The sequence below is a fragment of the Populus nigra genome, chromosome 1 (genome assembly GCF_951802175.1).
Source record: "Populus nigra chromosome 1, ddPopNigr1.1, whole genome shotgun sequence".
In the NCBI taxonomy this organism is placed as follows: domain Eukaryota; kingdom Viridiplantae; phylum Streptophyta; class Magnoliopsida; order Malpighiales; family Salicaceae; genus Populus; species Populus nigra.
The window spans coordinates 44,562,028-44,582,160 of NC_084852.1; the positions used below are offsets into that span (position 1 = coordinate 44,562,028).

General features: G+C 31.5%; 2 protein-coding genes across 2 annotated transcripts; one reads left to right on the forward strand and one right to left on the reverse strand.

The window, feature by feature from the left end:
- Nucleotides 1–1,751: 1,751 nt before the first annotated feature.
- Nucleotides 1,752–5,763, reverse strand: LOC133680636 (probable beta-1,4-xylosyltransferase IRX10). Its single transcript, XM_062103666.1, has 4 exons — nt 5,472–5,763; nt 4,183–4,571; nt 2,905–3,146; nt 1,752–2,435 (listed from the first exon to the last, which is right to left on the reverse strand). The coding sequence occupies exons 1-4, from the start codon at nt 5,563–5,565 to the stop codon at nt 1,922–1,924; spliced, it is 1,239 nt and encodes a 412-aa protein (XP_061959650.1). The 5' UTR covers nt 5,566–5,763; the 3' UTR covers nt 1,752–1,921.
- Nucleotides 5,764–17,265: 11,502 nt separating this feature from the next.
- On the forward strand, nt 17,266–20,075 carry LOC133680661 (uncharacterized). The gene is made up of 6 exons (XM_062103699.1): nt 17,266–17,527; nt 17,999–18,257; nt 18,455–18,491; nt 18,849–18,954; nt 19,202–19,312; nt 19,755–20,075. Exons 1-6 carry the CDS (start codon nt 17,390–17,392, stop codon nt 19,869–19,871), a joined length of 768 nt encoding a protein of 255 aa, XP_061959683.1. The 5' UTR covers nt 17,266–17,389; the 3' UTR covers nt 19,872–20,075.
- Nucleotides 20,076–20,133: the final 58 nt, after the last annotated feature.

Sequence of the window (20,133 nt, forward strand, 5' to 3'; positions counted from 1 at the left end):
ATATAAGTTCTCAAATTGAATTTGAACTAGAAACTACTCACTCTACTGATCTTGTTTTCATCCTTGCATGATTTTCATATATTATAGTCCAAAAGGAAGGTCTTTCTTTATTCACTATATGGAGAAATAAGTATGTCTTTATTGATTATTAGGAAAAAAGAGTCGACATGCAAAGAAACCAATTCCAAGGCTTGACATCTTCTTTCATTGCCCATTTTGCCAACATGAAGCAAGTGTTTCGGTGTTACTTCAACAAAAATTAGGCAATTAGTGAAATCGCATGCTCTATATGTCAAGGTAACTTCATAGCTAAATTCAACAATTTGACCCAACAAATTAACGTATATATAACGAGTTGATTGACGAGTGCAAACTGATTAATCATCTGGTCCTTGTATCAAGAATGAATGGAACTTTGGGATCAACGATCTTGATCATCATTATTTGGCTGTGGTTGCTTCAAAACACAGAAGCAACCACGCAAATCCGAAAGAAGGTTTGTTTTCATTCATCGTGGGGGAAAGAAAGTTGTCGTCAATATTGAATCTTCCTGCAAAGAAGTCAACGCCGAAGCTTAACACCATATTTCATTATCCATTATACCAACATGAAGTAAGTCTTATGGGCTGTCTTAATAAGAACTTAGACAATTGGTGAAATGACGTGCTCCATATGCCAAGCTAACTTCATAGCTGAACTCAATAATTTGACCCAACCAATTAACACATATAATGATGAGTGGATTGACGAGTGTGAGTAGGTTAATCATCTTGGTCCTCATATTAAGACTAAATGGAACACTAAGGTTAACAATCTTGATCATCACTATGTCAAGACTGAATTGAATATGATTGTGAACATATAAAGATTGAAGTGAATTGAATTCTTGGCAGGTGAAGTGTTGGATTAATTTTGAAGTTTAAATTCAAAGTATCTTCTAGTTCTTCCAAGTGTGTGTGTGTGTGTGTGTGTGTGTGTGTGTATAATGTAGTTATTTTATTAAGTATCATGGATTATCATTAAAATTAAGATAAAACTGAAGGGTCACTTAAAAGTCAAATCTTGATAATAATGACTTTTAATCAAAGAAATTTGACAGCATCTATAGGAAGAGAAAAAATAGCTAAAAGTAATCATCTTCAAGCAGGTACTACTTTTGAAAGAAAAAAAAATCAAAGAAATGGCGATGAGATGTCGCTAACTAGCTTAAATTAATGGTAGATGATAGTTGATACAAGTATACATGAACTTTACAAGATAAAGTGCAAGTGTCAGGAGATGATGGGTGAAAACAAGATTTTGAGAATCCAAATGTCATCCAACGAGGAGAACTTTTACAAGCATGCATGGCCAATATATTCTCAAATCTCAAGAGATATTTCGAAAAATAAGAGTGTTGAAATTAATTAATTTCAACATTCCTCCTCTTTGATTTTAAAAATCTCACATCTTTGTAAATATGATGGATGGAGTGAAGTTGTGTTACTTTGTAATTCAAGGGAAATATTATCAATATGTACAGTTATGTCCTCTTGTTTGAGAAATAAGTTTAGTTATGTCCTTGGACCAGGCTAAAAATTGCCTTTTTTCTTAATAGTTTGGACTGCAAGAAACTGTAATCCAGGGTTTGGCCGATGGTTAACGAAATGGCGGATATAATCTATAAGCAAGGAAAATAGAGATTGAAATTATGCAGCAAGGATGATGGGAAATGCAATCTGTCCCATAAAAAATCACAGCAATTGTCGATATCAAGAAAAATGCGAAGTTATTTAAAGCATCGAACTATGTCCCAGATGTACATGTGAAATTAAAGAATCTATACAAAAATCAAAACTTCAAAGAGAAGTTTACAGTCCTTGCGATTAGATGAAACAGTAGATACACCACAGCCATGTCTGTTGAGGAAATGACACTTCTCTTACCAAGGTTTCAGGTCCCCAACTGGCCCTGCTGTCCAATTCAAAATATTTTGACCAGATTTCAAGTAAACACTCCTGTCGTGCGGCAACTTACGAGCCAGACCATTTAGTATTTGGTGGAAAGCATCACCTGGTTGTGCAGGTTGTGGGAATAACATTGCACGTTTCATAGAAGGATTTGCAAGAAGCCTTTGTTTCCTTAAAATCACTTCTGGTGGTATAGATGTTAGGATTGTGTCCAGGTTAGGGACATCTTCCTCTGCTACAAACACCCCAATTTCCTCCCATGGGATAGCATCGGCAAATGGCAAAACAATATCATCTGCAATGATGACAGGAATGCATCCAAATACCACTGCTTCAACTAATCTAGGACTCCACGGGGCCCAACCGAGTGGGCACAAGCAAAATATAGCTCGCTGCATGTCTTCATAATATGTTGTTGGATGGTCAGTGGAGATGTCGAAGAGTGGATTGTTCTTGAAATTCTCCCAAACTGCAGCCCTTGCTCCTCTGCCAGTCAAGCAAAAAGGTTAAGTAACTAATATAAGCCCAACAGCCTCACAGAAGCCATACAAGATGTCTGAACCAGCAGATTCGCTACCATAAATTCTTAGCTACAGACTATAAAGTCTCGAAGCACATATTTATCAGAAGAAAAGAGGACCTGGATCGTGAATCTGAAATTCACCAAACGTATAAATTCACAGGAGGATGTGAAGGCTGAAGACATGGCGTCATTAACCTAATAGCCTTCTCTGATGAGCAAACATGGATGCTACTTGGGTCCTGGGGGGTTTGATGGCTACTTAATAACCTAAGTTCATTAAATCTCTACTTCATTACATGTAAGATTGGATGTTTGGTTTTATATCTTCCATGAGAATAGCCTTTTGGTCTAAACTAAAAAAAAAAAAAAACAAACTATATTAGGCTAGACATATTGCAATTCACTCTTTTTGGAAGATCAGCAGAAGCATACCTTGCATAATAACCACCTTCTGGATCATTATTTACATCATAAAACAATCCACGGAAATAGACAAAAATGGACCGTGGAATGTCAGGGGGAATCTGGTGGGCCTGCATCTTTTGAGGAGGAGCAAAAGGAGGAATTGTAATTGACCCCTCATTCAAGCACACATGATTTCGTTGCCCAAAAGTTTGAACCAAAGTAGAACGCTGGAGTAGCGGAAGAATGCCCCGCTCAATGGCTTTCTCTTCCTACGTTATTTGAGATAACAAATGAGTCACATATAGTACAAATTGTTTGCTCAATTAACGCAAATAAGAGGATCAAAAGGTTCATGACACTTGAGGAGATCTTGATTTTAAATGGTTCCAGAGGGGAGTCAGAAGAAGTTACAAGCTCCATTAAACCTTTTTGACATATCTATCATGTATGGAAGCAGAAACGATTTAACCAAGTAATAAAATCTTAATTCTGCTCATATGTTCAGTCAAAATTGATCCTGTCATCAAGCTTCATATATCATAATTCCATGGGTGTAGGATCACATTATATTGGCTCTCAAAAGTTGTAGCGTTACCATTACCCCCTTTGAGGAGATTGGTACTTTGGGTGGATTGTTCGCCAACCTGTGTGGCCATGAGGGAGAATCAGGTTCCTCCCACCACCACCCCAGAAGACCATAAAAAATAAAAAAGTGTAGCAGCAAGAGCATTGAAAAAAACTGCAAGCTAGACCATTTTTTGTAACAGCTGAGAGAAGCAAGGGGGGCTACCTGGAAAGGCAAGGACCATGTCTAATAATATGGTCATATTTGTGATAGAAATATTAGAAACTACAAGTCACCCAGTATATGTAGAACATGAATGTTTACTTGTCTTAAAGATAAATTTTCTTTTTTTTTTCCCTTCCCCTCTCTAGGTCCAATAATGAATTCAGAAATTTTAAAGGGTCTCTAGATGCACATTCTTGAGTTTAAATTAACATTAACCGTGTTGTGCCAGGGTCCTTCAAGCTCACATGCTTGTCAAAATCTAATCACCGTGAAACCAAAGCCAGACTTATAAAAATCTCCATTACCTAGTTACGCGACCAATGGCAACATCTCAATGCAGACAGACTACAGGATCAGCACCTAATGAAACTGGCAAGTCACACTAAAAATGAAACACAAGTTGAACTTAAGCATGTACAGTGCAGATTGATGACATCAAGATATTTTTTTTCTTTCAAAATGGGGCAAGACATGGTTACTAAGAAAGTATGATCCAACAGCATTAGCAGTCCTACCTGATAGTGGAAGCAGGCTCCAAAGTCATGGGGCACAACAAAAAAGTGATCAGCCCCTTCCGTACGATTCCAGTAAGGCCAATTGGAGGAGATTAGCTGTATCGCACTTCTCATCATCCTAGGAGATTTGAAGGGCAACGGCAAGCCCATGGGTGTGAGATCACAAGTGGGGTATATAGGGGAATAAAACCAATCTGCTTCATCTGGATTAAGGGTTCGAACTGGGCTGGATAAGAGAAATCTATGCATGAAGATTTCAGCAGCAAACATATGGGTGAGACATCTGGGGTCCTTCTGCAGCAGTTTCTTGTTGTATTTACTCGGAAGCTCATAAACATAGACCTTCAACCTTCCCACTGGATCATCATCCAACACATCCCCAGCGCTTCCTGCGTTATTGAAACCCAAAACACATTTTGTTATCAATACCATGCCTCAGAGTCAATAAAGCAAACAGCTCAAGCGAGTTTAGACAAATTAGATTTCCTCACAATTCAACAAGACTCCATTTTCTTAGAAACAAAAAAAAAAGTTCATAGAAGGATGGATATCAGCCTCTTGTAAAAGTGACCACAACTTTGCAATATCAGAAGCAAAGAAGAAAACATTCACTGGCAGGCACTATGTTCATAATAGAGTTGTTGTGGTTCATAAAGCATAAAAACGCATCATCATAAGTACACATAAACACCCTTGCATCCAAACACGACGAATTTTAAACGGTACATAAAGAATAGTTCATACGAAAAAAGCAAGTATCTAAAAAAATAATAGAAAGATTAGCAAGCAGACTTCCCCTTCCATCAAGGTTCTCCAGGATGAGAAGTAAATTCTAACATGAATTTTTTTTTCTTTTTCTATCAATTAAATGAGATAAAAGATACCCGGGTCCATGAAAAAGGCTTAGTAAGAGTCCTGGTGAATCAGATGAACATTTCCTTCGAATCCAAATCAAATAAGAAACAATCCAGATCCCAGAGCCCTGAACTAAATATTAAAAAAATTCCCAAAAACTCCAAGAATTAATTAATTTGCACATGACTAAAACCAAAATGTGTTAAAACTTTTACTCTTCAAGTTCATGTGCCATTCTGATTCATTACTACAGATGCCAAAAATCTCGAACCCGGGCCATATCTATAACTCAAGTACAGAAAGCCCCCATTCTCTATATCGTATTCTTGCAAAACTTCTAGTTGTAAAATGAAACTAAAACAGTAGCATTGTAAAAAGGCTACAGCTTAAAATCCAATAATAAGTAAAACATTAAGGAGATAAAAGAATGCCACCTGAAATCCTCTCCGTGCGCAACCTTTCAATTTTTTTTCCATCAACAAAACCGAAAACAAGAACCACGGCAAAAACCCACAAGCATGTCCTCATATTTCCAGCCCCCAACCCAAGATTTCGACTAAAAACCGAAATGGGGCTTCAGGGTGAGTCCAAAAGGAGAGGTAAAAGGCAATATTTATTAAGTGTCTGTAGTTGGTATGTCATATTGAGGAGTAGTTGAGGAGTTTACTTAGAGCGTGGGTTATGGGACTACATACAAAAAAAGAAGAGGGTCGTTTTTGCATGTAGAGATTGAAAGGGAAAGAAGCAGAGAAGAATTTGCTTGAAGAAACAGAGAAAGACAGCATTTTTAACATGGAAATGCAGCGAACAACAACATGTACAAATTTTATTATATGTGTGGGTTAAGCGAAAGCTTTGTTTGCTTTGCCGGTTTGATGACAGGTCTATCTCACTCCCTTTTATTAACTAACAAAAAACCTCTCGCCTCTTTGGCTCCAATTTCTTAAAGCCTATGGATGGTGGTTTGTTATACCCTATATGCGGCACCGTTTTGAAGCGCCCCACTCTCTCTCTCTTTTCCTTTGATTTTTTTTTTAATTTCTTCACCAAAACTAAATTATAAAATAATTCTAACAAGCCATTGTCTTTGTAAAATTTTAACGGAAGACTCACACTGTTTAATGTAGAGTGTTCAGTCAAAGCCAGGTTGTGTTTTCTTTGTGTGCCCATCGACGGAGGAAGGATGTTGAATCGGTTGTGTTGTTAACATTTTTTTATAGAGAAGTTATTTTAGAATAAATATGAAAAATAGAGATAAAAATTTGTGCTTTTTCAAAAAATCTTTCCTTTTATATATATATATATATATTTTACAAAATCTTTTGTCACGATTTTTCTGCCCTGACGTTTAAATTTTAATTCCTTGTTTGTAGAATAAAAAATTAAATGGGCATGAAAAACAACATTACAATTATACTATTAGCATAAAAAATAAAAAATAAATTGTTTTAAAATCGGAGAATAATCCAATCACTGAAGAAAGAAGGAAGGAAAAGCACTTTTATATTTACAAAGAAGGATTTTTAGAATTGTTTTTTTTTTTTTTTTGAAGGAATCATTTCATTAACATGAGCCCAACAGCATAAAGTTACAATAGAGGCTACAGAGGCCCAGTAGGAGGAAGAGAGAAATGTTCCTTATTCGATACATGCATCATCAACCGCAAATAAGTCCATAAAAAACAACAGTTAGTATTCAGAGAGTTGTCTCCAAAAGCAAGCCTAGGGCACAGCTCTTGCTTACTGCACACGTCTAGGCTTCTTTTAACTGAAGCACACACGTTAGCCGGCCCTTGCCATATGTTTTTTAAGATAATTTTTATGATCGTGATTTAAAAAAAATAATTTTTTAAAAAATATGATTAATTGAATTTAGTTATGTATTTAGTAAAAATTATAATTGAGATTTATATATATTAAAAAATATGTATAAAATGTTTGGTAGTTGTGTTTGAAAATGTCGTTGCGGTTGCTTTTCAATGTGTTTTTTACTTGAAAATGCATTAAAAATATTTTTTATTTTTTAAAATTTATTTTTAATATCAGCGCATAAAAATAACTTGAAAATACAAAAAAATATTAATTTTAAGTAAAGAAAAAAATAAAAAATAATTAATTTTTTTAAAAAAATACTTTTAAAACGCAAAAAAAAACAATTTTATGAAATTTAATTAAAAAAACATGTAAAAAATACATTTCAAACTTAATTTTTAAATATATCCTACAATAAAAAAACATAATTTAATTTGTTACCAATATTTAATTGTGCTGATTGCAAACGCGATTGCAAACGCAAAAGCAATGGCAAAACAAACGCCTCAAAATTTATGTATTTTTATGAAAGACATGCTCGTCTAGGCCAATAATATGTCGTCAACTGGTTGGTTTTCGATCATATGTGTTTTTAAGTGAAACACATAGTGCGATTTGAGTATGTTTGGAAAATTTGTGAGAAATCATTTGTGTGATTTTTCCATCTCCTGTTATTTTTCCATTATAAAATTCTTATATACGGAGAAGGTTTTAATGTCAAATCATGTAAAATATTGTATATTATTGTGTGATTGTAGTTGTTTTTCCATGATTTATGTAAATAATCAATTGATGTATATAGACTTGTTGATATGTGGAGATTTTTAACAACAATTACACGCGGTTTTTCAAATAAAATAAGAGTGTGTTTGGTAGTGTGGTTGCGGGTGCTTTTCAAATAACTTTTCGTGCCGAAATATATGTCAATGATGTTTGTTCATTTTTTTAAAATCATTTTTGACATCAGCACATCAAAACGATCTAAAAAGTACAAACCGCACTCAATTTTAGCAAAAAAAAAACTTTTCAAAATTTGATGAAACGCAGTTACAAACATAATGTCAAACGGTGTCTAAATATGCAAGTACTGATATATAAAAACAAATAATGGCAAATTAAAAATTCTATTCATATATTAAATTAAATAAGTTGAGAATATAATCAATGTAAAAAAAATAGTGACAATAACTATAAATTAAATAGAAAAATTAAAAAATATAAGTATATCAAGATATCTATACACACACATATAAAAAAAATTTAAACAGATTAGGCGCGCGATTTTACCCTTTAGCCTAGCATATAGAAAAGGTTTTGTTCATGTGCTAGACCCGTTAAAAGAAGCCTAACCCACTTGTCAAGGCTTTTTTTTTCAATATTAGAAGGTGAATTGGGTGTCATAGGCCCTTCTTAATATATTTTTATATTAAAGTGTAGGTGGCGCATGGACTTCCTTTTAATATTTTTTTTTAAATAACAAAGATTATACTATGTGTGTTAGTCTAGTTTTCAGCAAGCACAAGATCATTGAAAAATTAAGCTTTAATTTTTTTAAAAAAACAACTTAATTTTCAATATATTTTGACCCAAAACACTCTAGATATCATTATAAACTCATTTATGGCCTTAAATAACCCAAGCATTCTCCTAAAATCATGAAAATCAAAATACTTTCCAAGCCCAAACCTAACATTTCATGCAAGATAAAAGACAAATAATATTTAGGTGAAATTTTATTTGTTAAGTGAAACTCATTGACACTAAAATCATATTTTTAATGGTTAGAATTGATATCAACCAAGATTTTCTCTTTCCTTTGCCAAACTATGGCATCTCTTTATATTCTCTCTAATAAGAGACTGAAAAATAATAAAAATAAATTTTGAATCAACAATGATTTTTTGAAATGTTGAGGGATCAAAAGCTTATCATTTGAAAAGCAAGAATATCAAAGTGAAAATTTTTTACACCGCTTTGAATTTGTCACCTATTTTCTTATTTTTTTATTTTGATCCTCTCGCTTTTAATCTTACAATTTCTTAACAAATTTGAAACACTTTACCTTTAATTTGACCACAAAATGATGAAATGTCCAAAATAAAAGCTTGATGACAAGAAATTAAAATAAAATTACACAATAAAACATGAGAGGAAACACAATGTTTGGTCTACAGTATTTTTCTTTCCTAAGCGATTTTTCTATAATAAGAGGTTTCAGATACTTTGGCAGAAATTGTTTTTTTGGATGAAAAATTCCCATAGCCTTATTCATAGAGGTGTGCCTTTGAGTTTAGTCTTGAATAGATACAACGGGATTATATCAAACTCCAGGTGTGAATGGGTGGTGCGAATTCAAAAGGTCCTACCATAATGTTTAAGATTTCTTACCTACCGTCCATAAAAAAAAATAAAAAAAAATAAAAGGTGATATGAATTCAAAAAGTCTTACCATAAAGTTTAAGATTTCTTACCAACCGTCCATAAGGGAAAAAAAAAAGAAAAAAAAACCCCTCCCAGGTTGAACTTACGAACCACAAATATTACCTCATGTACAATTTCTTTTTAAGAAAAAAGTATAGGATAAACTGTTTATTGTTTTTTATAAAATTCTGTAATGCTTTGCATCAAATTTTATGGTTCAAAGTTTCTAATATCAATCTTCTAGTTTTTTAAAATACGTAGTTTCTTTAAATTTTAACGTGGCAATACATGTACCATTATACTATATATTTAAAAGAACTGGGGTTTTTATGATATTTTACTGTTTATATGAAACATTAAAACATATTAATATATTTATTTTATAGTTTGATTTGAATTTTACTTTTTCTTCTTAGTACTTTTATAAATTACATTTTTTATCCTACAATTTATATCATCAACAACACATTTTCATTGAATTTTTTGTTTGATCTAAGATACAAAGAATAATGTATAGAAATACATAAAAAAATAAATTCAAATCAAATTATAAAAAAAGTTTTTATAATTATTTATAAAAAAAATCATCGTATTGCTATCACCTTTTCTTCTAACTTTGGATGAATTTCTCATGGTGACTCGGTATTGGCCACTGAGTAATCAAATCCTCGCACGGTTGATTTTTCTGTGCAGGTTTCCTCTGAATACCACGCAACTGTTTAAAACTCTGAGAGCGATATCTCTAAAACTGGACCTCTCGTTGATGTGAGGTTAGGACTTCGGGTAGCCACCACGATTTGGTAGGAAGGACTAATTGCATTAACGCCGACTGGGCAGGCTGTGAGATAGCTTTAATGGTGGAGGGTCATTTTACCTTTAGGAGTACATAACTGAGGTTGAGCCTCATCCATGCCTGTTTCCGATGGACGGAAAGTTTCCTTCGTGACCGGACCAGGGAAAATAAAGAAATTCTAAACAATGTAATATAATTCATTTTACAAGATACGATTCGTGAGACGAACTCGGTTCAAAATCAAATTGTACTATTTTATTGAAATTACAGATAATATGATCCATCTTTAATTTTCTTTTCTTTTCTTATTCAAAATATATTTGTACTTGAAATTGGCATCCAAGAGCACTTTCACTTCTTCATCTTGTTTTTTTTTAAATGGATTTGATTAGGCAGAATTTAGTATTTGAATAAAAAAAAATTAAAAAAAGGCAAAAAATAGTTGGTATGTCCTTCCACGTTAGGTGAGGCCTTCTTTCAAGGTTTTCTTTTTATTTATTTTTTTATTTCATCATTCGATATTATTTATTTTTAAAAATGGGTTTCACAGTTTTCTTTGGTTTCATTTTAACCGGGTTATCTTAATCTTAAGATTTTGGTAACGGGTTTGGCCGGTTAATTTGAGTATTTTTCTAGGTTATTATATATATATTTTTAGATTTTATCCTTAAAAATTAGATTCTGTTTTAGATCAAGCCTCATCATTTTTATCATTTTCCTTCTATTAAGTTGTCCCATTTACATAATATGATTCACGAGGTTTGATAATCTTATCCGATTTTATAATTGTTTAATTTTTTAAAATGACTTTTTGTTAGCTGATTTCATATTTGATTTCAGCTCTTTATATTTGAATTATTAAAAATTGATCATTATTATTTTTTTTAGTTTGTTTTTTATGAGCTTGACCCAGTCTCATAATAAAGGTTGCAAACTTCACATTCTAGCTTGAGTTGACTCGAGGTGTTTTATTTTATCATTTTGTTTTTTTTTTTTGTCATTAGGTTATCTTGAAATTCAATTTTATTATTTTTTCTTTGGCAAACATTTTTTTAATGGTTATGTCATCATATTATTTTTTAATAATTGTTCCATTTATTGTCGCTGCTTTTTCTATCAGAATTAACATAAATATTTTTCCTTTCCTGAACCATGCTAACAATGCTGTTTTTAAATTGGGCCTACCTGCGGCGGCGAAGCACACGCTATCTATCCATTAACATTCTGCAAGTACATTAGTTATGATATCGATGACCTATTTAAAATCTAATAAACCAAGGATTAACACAGTAAATACATTAGTTATAATATCGATAATCCATTTAAAGTCTAATAAACCAGAGAACAACATAGTACTGGCAGACCAGAACTGGTTCTGATATATTTCTATCATTAAAACTAAAAAGCAAAAGGTAGTTTTTTAATCATAACTATAAAATATAATATCGTGTTTATTTATTGATTAATTAGCGCCTAAAAAGTTTTATTTGCATACAAAAGTAGAAAGAAAGAAAAGAAGAGTAGTATTGGCTATTGAGTAATTAAATCCTTGTACAGTTGATTTTTTTGGGTAGGTTTTCTCTTGTTTGGCATTGTGATTGCGGGTGCTTTTCAAATAGCTTTTCATGCTGAAATGTATGTCAATGATGTTTTTTTATTTTTTAAAAATTATTTTTGACATCAGCACATCAAAACAATCCAAAAGGTATAAACCGCACTCAATTTTAGTAAAAAAAAAAAATTCAAATTTTGATGAAACACAGTTACAAACGCAATGTCAAACGGTATATAAATCCCTTTAATCTAAAAAGCTGCTTATGCTTTTTGAATTAAAAAACAGGTTAAAAAGTATCATTTTTTAAATAAAAAATTTTGTTTTTTTTTAAATTAATATTTTTTTAATATTTTTAATTTATTTGATTAGTTGATTTCAAAAATAATTTTTAAAAATAAAAAATATATATTATTTTAATATATTTTTAAATAAAAAATATTTTAAAAAATATCTAGAATTAAATTTTCAAATAGAAAGGTAAAGGCTTCCAGAAAGACTGGACCTCTCGTTTATGTGAGGTTAGGAGGTCGAGCTACTTGGATTTACGCCAATTGGACAGGCTGTTAGATAGCTTAATAAATGGTGTAGGGTCATTTTACTAGCTGAGGTTGGGTCTCCTCCATGCCTGTTTTCGATGGACGGAAAGTTGCCGTCGTTACTGGACGGGGAAAAATATAGAAATTCTACACATAAGAAAGGGAAATGAACGTGAAATTTTGAAAGGAGGCGTGAAGACAAAGGAGGAGACGGAAAAAAACAGAAGTCAACTAACACCAAACCAAAGTAAATTATGAGCAAGTGCTCTCCAAGGAGGTAAGCCCATGACGCATCAAAAAACATCACAGAAGATTATTTTTTACCATCTAAATACAACAGCACATCCCACTTGTTGGTGTGTTTAACATATACGTGGATCACTTTTATATATATATTTATTAAAATACTCAAGTAAAATCATAAAAAAACAAATAAAAATAAAAATATGAATAAGCTCTAGAGATAGGGTAAAGATATTTTGATTTTAAAAGTAATAAAATTATTTTACTATGCTATTAAAATTAAAAATTCAAAAAAGTTTTAAGACCCAAGTTAAGTAATTTTTTACTTTTAAAAGTAACCAACTAATTATATTGTGCAAAACAAAAAAAATCAAAAGACATAATTTCACCTAATTAATTTTATAATATCTAATAGAATGCGTGAAAAAACAATAATAGCCCCCGATGCAAGTCCATTGGATTTTCTCTAGAGGACAAAAACAGCATTTTATTGTTATAATCCAGGCTTACCAAGGTCTCGTACTTTTCCACATTGTTTAAGTATTTTTTTAGTTAATTTATCTCGACTAATTTTATAGATTTTAAAATTACTAGTTATATAAATTTTTAACAATTCTAAAATTTATAAAATTTAAACTAGTAATTTTTTAAAAATAAATATATAATATAACTAATTAAACTATAAGTTAACTTGAATCGGTGATCCCTCGGTGCACACCTCAATTAGTTTTATAAATTCCATAATTAATTAGGTTTTTGTTAATGTACGCGGTTGAGTCTCATCCATGCCTGTTTTGTATGCAAAGTTTCCTTCATGCCTGACCGGGGAAAAATAAAGAAATTCTAAAACATAATGAAGGAAAATGAACGTGAATTATATATACAAGATACGATCTGTAGGATGGACTCGGTTCAAAATAATTTTGTACTTGAAATTGTGTTTCACGCATTATATTAAAAAAATAGTGATTAAGGTTTAAAATACAAAATTGCCCCAATTATCAATTTATTCTTTTAAAAAAATGAACTGAATACTAAGGGTAATACAATATTTTCACAAGGTCTAACAATTATTAATAGGTTAGTCGCAAACAACTTTATCTTTTTATATTTTTAAACCTCAATGAAATGACTATATTACATTTTAAAACAAAATTTATTTAATTAACATCTTTTTTTTTATTTTAATCCTCATTTTTAAGTTATAATTAGGTTGACTGATATGAAATGTAATATTTTAATAAATATGAGAAATAATTTAAAAATCAAAGATGATAGGGCAACACCTCTCGTCATCCAAACAATAGTTTTTATGATGACATTGGAAATATCAAGGCGTCTCAGTCTCATTCCACGTGGTGTTGTTTATGTAATAGTGTGTTAACAATTGCCTCTTTTTTTTTTTTTTCTCATATCTTTCTTCTCCCCTCGAAACTCATATTGGCTATTTAAAATTTCAGAATTGTCATTTCATTTACTGATGTTTCAACTTTGATCCTTATTTTTTTATTTTTTATTTTTGTTCTTGGCCCTTTGTTGATTTTTGTTTTCAATTTTATCCTTGAATTCATAATTGTGATTTGTTATTTTTTTTAATTTGGTCCTTATTGTTTTGATTTTCCTTTTATTTTTTAGATCCTTTATGAATTTGATTTTTTTTTCAACTTCCCCCTTTTATTCAAAATTCTAGGTTGTCCTATTAATTTTTTTTTTATTTCAAATTTAATCTTCATTCTTTTAATTCTTATTTTTTATTTTGAATTCTTTCGTATAATTGATTTTATTTTAAATTTTATCTCTCAACATTTGACTTGTTAAGAATTAGATTTCATGATTTTTTCATATATAATACTTTTGATTAAGTGATTATAGTTGTAAGTTTAAAAAGTTAACACGGGTTGAAATTTTTTATTTTTATATATTTTTTTTAATTTTATCCCTTTAAGATTGGGTTATCTTGAAATTCAACATTGTAATTTTTTTTCTTTTAACAGATATTCTTTTTCACATGTTCATCGCTATCACTTTTTATTTTAAAAATTAGTTTATTTATTATTATTGCTTTTTCTATTATATATAATTAAATAAAACTATCTCATTGAATCTAGCTAATAGGGTCTATGAATTGAGTTGTGATTTTTTTTTCATTTTTTAGCAACGTCTAAACATCGTTTTTTTACATTACAGGAAAATCTATCCAACTAGTAATGAATATTGTTCGTTTGGGAACGCGGTTGCGGCTGCGTTTCTAAAAAATTTGATTTTTTTTTGCTAAAATTTAATATGGTTTGTATGTTTTGGATCGTTTTAATGTGCTGATGTCAAAAATGATTTTTAAAAAATGAAAAAACATCATTGGTATGTATTTTGACACGAAAAGTTATTTGAAAAGCACCCGCAACCATACTGTCAAACACGCTTATAGTGCTATTGAGGAGTAAGTTTTAATTTCTTTCCTTTTTCATTATTCAAGGATTGAATCTTAGAAGAGTTTGAAAGAAAAGTACTAATATACCATAAATACATTAGTTATGATACAGACAGGGACGGAGTTGGTAATATTGAATAGGGGAGGCCAAATTAATATAATAAAATATATTATTAAAAAGCTTATTTATTTAAATAAAAATATTATATTATTTCATATTTAAATACTAAATAATATAAAAATTTAAAATGTTTTGCAGGCCCGGCCCGGCCCTGCTTGCCTCCTCTAGTCCCGCCATCCAGATGATCTATTTTAAATCTAACCAGCCGAAGAACAATTTTGTGTCGGCAGAGCAAAACTGTTTCTGATATACTTTAATCATTAAGACCAAAAGGCGATCTTTTAATCGTAGCTATAAAATATAACATCGTGTTCTTTTATGGTTTACAGTAGGGCATCTAACCAAGAAGTTCGTACGTCAAGGCTTCAAGGTGATTAATTAGCACCTCAATATTTTATTTTTATTCAAAAAAAGAAAAGAAAAGGACAAGATAGGGTTGTGTTTTACTTCACCAATATGGCACTATATATATATATATATATATATATATATATATATATATATAATTTAGAAGAAAACTGAAGTCTAATTAAATTAAGGATAATGACGATGCCACTCTGCTAATTGCTAATTTACAAGAGGCTCGACATAACAGTGAATAACAGTGAAACCAATATGCTAAACTCCTGGATCTTACAGAGGATGGCAAACCCTAGCAATGTAACAATGCTTTGAAATATAGAAATCTGAGTCTGTAATTAATGGCTATTTCGAAAAGAACAGTTAATTACGTACATTTTTACTCGCAGATCAAAGCCAACAACTCGAAATCGAAAAATCACTTATACACAAGGAAAAGGGAAGGAAAATACTGATGCTTTTCTCAAGGAAATCCAGAGGTCGGAATAGAATGCAGCTCCTAACCTGTCTTCGTCATGAATAAATGTGTATGCACCAGAAATCTTGTGGAGGAGAAAGGTGGACTTTTCCATCAAACCCACCCGCATTTAAATTCGCTCTGGATTAGGTTGGAATAGTAAAAACAGGCTGGAATAGTAAAAATCAATGAAGTTGTTGGGAAGATACAGGATTAGGTTTCAAGCTCTGGAAATACCTTCTTGTGTAAATTCGCTCGTGAAAGCCTGTTTAAAGTTCGATCAAGATGGAATTTTTAAAATCATTTATTTTGTTATAATATCATTGATTATACTTAATTTCTAATAATTAAGAACTATTCATTATACTATAAAGTTCTAAATTTTCACAGCATTAACATACGATTTACTGTATTTTTATCTTGCTTTCCATCATAATCCTTGAGGAGTTAGTGTTGTAGAAATTTACAAAAGAAAATAAAAATGTTTTGAATATTGATGGTTGCCACGATAAATATAAGTCTAAGCCAATTATGGATCATAGATTACTTTTTTATTTATAAAATGGATGCAAACAGACCAACAACACAGTCAATATATATGGAATATTTGTATGACTTAATTTCTTTTCTCTCTCTCTCCAAGTTTTATACTTCTTTCATATCCTATAAATTAAAGATTGCTCGAAATTCTTCAAGATTTTATTAACGTTTTATTTCATTTATTATAGACATAAATTGTAAATTGTATAAGGGATCCATATCACTTTATATTTTCTTTTTAAATATGATATAATGTAATTAACTAATAACCGGGTTTATTACACACTTGACTATATTATATATCATAACCATATATGTCTTTGTGAAATATAATAATTTTATTATCAGATAGATAAAGCTTTTTGAGAGTGATGAGTCGGTTTTTTTTTTTTTTTAATTTCTTTTTATAGTCAACTCACTTTTCAACAGCTCAAGAAGCAAGAGTGTGCCCTCGACAGGTCATGAGTCGTGACAGCAATTGTCCGGTTAACTTCAATTTACAGGGAAAGTTTTTCACCTAAAACTTTTATTTACAGGACGGTTTGTTAACGGAAGATTCCTCTTGGTTAACGGTGCCTGAATCAGTATGAGAGTATGTTAGTTTTTATATTTTTTTTTAAAAAAATTGAATTATTTTTAATTTTCAAATTATTTTTAATTAAAAATAAATTTTAAAAAATAAAAAATAATATCTTGATATATTTATAAACAAAAATTACTATAAATATAACCACTGCCACAATATTAATTAGATTTTTATATTAAAATTGTGGTTGGAGAAGTTTTTTTTAAAATATTTTATTTTTATTTTAAAAAAATTATATTGATTTTTTTATTTTTATATATATTAATATTATAAATAAAAAATAATTATAAAAAATATATTATTTTAATATATTTTAAAATAAAAAAATATTTAAAAAAAAAGACTAATATCCACTCTCAAACTTACTCTTAAAACGAACCATTTTAAAATCATTTTATTCTCCTCCTTGAATTAAAGTCAATTTCCAAGAGCAGAGAGAAATCAATCACTCTATTTATGGATGAACAATAAAGTCCATAGACTTTACACAAAATTTAGAGAATGGAATTCAGTAACATAGAGGAATCAAATGGGATAATAACAGAAGAGGAAGAGAAAGGAACTGAAATCAATGAGATTGAACAACGCAAAGTGCGTCTCATGAGAGCCTTTGTTGAAAGAGAAGATCCCTCTGTCAAGGTTCCTTCTTTTTGTCTCTTTTTCTTCTTCCGAAGCAATATGCTTAGTGGGTTTTTGTTTTTATGAGGATTAATTATTGATAATATAGCTGTCTTGTACTTGATCATGTACCATTTGTTTTGTTTATGTTTTCTAAATTACATGCTGAGTGTGCTTTAATTCTTTATACTAGTTGAACAACAGCGCACACTGATAGTTAACTTAGAACCTGAATTGCTTAGTAATAAAAATTGTTTCGAAAATATGATGTCAATCACATAACATCAGAGCAGCGGCTGCAAAATGCAGTATGAGGCTTAGAGTTGCAGTATTATCAAATTGCACAAAAGAAAGGTGTGAGCTTTAGCAAAGTTTCAACTAATTGTTTTTTAGGTTGATTCTCAACTTTTTTTCCTTGATTGAACTTGTGTTTGAGTCCAGTCATCCACATCACTTGCGTTCTGGGTTCTATGTGTTTCTTGTGATTTTCAGGAAGTGGACGATTTGATGATCCGGAGATTTCTGCGTGCTCGAGAACTAGACATTGAGAAGGCGTCGACCTTATTCCTAAATTACCTAAGCTGGAGGCGATCGATTATCCCAAATGGCTTCATATCTCTATCAGAGATTCCAAATGAACTTGCTCAAAACAAGTTGTTTATGCAAGGGGTTGATAAGCAGAACCGTCCCATAGTTGTGGTTTTCGGTGCCAGACATAAGCCTTACAAAGGAAGTTTAGAGGAGTTCAAGCGTATGTAGTAAACCTGGAAGCTGCATATTTTATTTTTGAATCCTGTGGTAACGCAGATGAGAACCGATAGTTTCAAAATAGCCTTGTTCTCTCTCATTGACAATAAGAGAACAATTTTGTTTTTATTTTTTTAAAAGATCTGACATGGCAAAGTAGACCCGTGTTCAACTAACATTGGAAATTTCTTCTCCTTGCAGGTTTTGTTGCCTACACTCTCGAGAGAATATGTGCCAGGTAATTCTATCAGTCACAAAATTCTCTTCTGCGCTACTTTTGCTATCCTGGAAAATGATCTTTGGAGGAGAGGGCATTGCTTATTTATCTGAGTTACAGTATCAGTGTAGTAGTGATGCCAATATGTTATCATATCAAATCTCATTCTATCTGGCTCGTCCTAATAAAACAAAACTAACAATGTATTTGAGCGAGATAGCTGGGTATGTGTACAAGCACTACCTTTAGAAATAACAATTTCTAATGGAATCCAATCTAAGAATTCCTTCTTGATCTCATAGAACCAGGTCAATTTTGTTATTCAGCGTTGGTCTTGAGCAAGCCAATCAAGCTTATGCAACATCTTGGGTTTTACAGAATGCCAGCTGGACAGGAAAAGTTTGTGTCCATTGCAGATCTTGAAGGGTGGGGATACACCAATAGTGATATTCGTGGATATCTAGCAGCATTATCAATATTGCAGGTTTGATGTCCCGCCATGCAATATTTCCATAAAAGCTATTTCTAATTTGTTGCATTTACTTAACTAAAGAGCCATGCTGATTATAGCTCGCTTCGCTTGCTCTTGTGCATCTTAAAATGAGCATTTAGGTGACCGTAAGATACACCAGCAGTGGTATAGTTGTACGAAAAAATTGCTCTGGCTAAGATGCTCATATCAGCAGCCTGAATGTTTTTGTTTTTGTTTTTGTTTTTGTTTTATTTAACAGGATTGCTTCCCAGAGAGGTTAGGTAAATTGTTCATAGTTCATGTGCCCTACATATTTATGACTGCATGGAAGGTTGTCTACCCGTTTATTGACAGCAAAACCAAAAAGAAGGTATGGAACATCTTTCCTTGCTAATATGCATTTTCCAACGTTTTGATTGGACCAGCAACAGCTGAACATTATGGAAACAGTTCCGCCAGCTTTATATTTTCTCGAAACCTTCTGCAAATCTAAAAGCGAAGAGTATGAAGAGATCTGGATGGTGCCAAGAACGTTAGTATACGAAAATGTACTCAAGGAAACCAACAACCTTTTTATCAGACATCATCTCGAAAAGATGATTCCTGTTTTTGTTTATTTATTTTGCCAAAACGTCTAATTGCCCGAAATTCCAGAATCTTTAGATTTTATTATTATTATTATTATTATTATTATTATGGTATACAGACTTTGGATTTAGACTGCATGGAGACAAGCCACGTATGCAGGTTGGCAGTTTTGGCCCGTCTTTTCGTTGCCTTAATCCACCCCTTGTGACTGAATTTTTTTGCAGATAATCTTTGTCGAGAACAAAAAACTGAGATCCACTCTGCTTGGCGACATTGATGAGAGCCAGCTCCCAGATGTATATGGAGGCAAACTGTCATTAGTTCCTATCCAAGACGACTAGCTAATTGATTTGTTGGTTAAATTACACACCAAGTTCAGGTTATCTGCTCCACAATTCGTAGGCGTTGAGAAGTAGACGACAATACCTATTTCTTTGGTGAATTTGAGAACTGGACACGAGAGCAACAGCAATACCTTTATCTGCGTTATTTTTATGTTATATGAACTCTCTTTTTTTTCTTGAATTGGATGCTATGTGAACTCATGAATGGCCTTTATAGCAGGAAAAGAAAATATAAATCTCCCACAATAAATGGAAAATT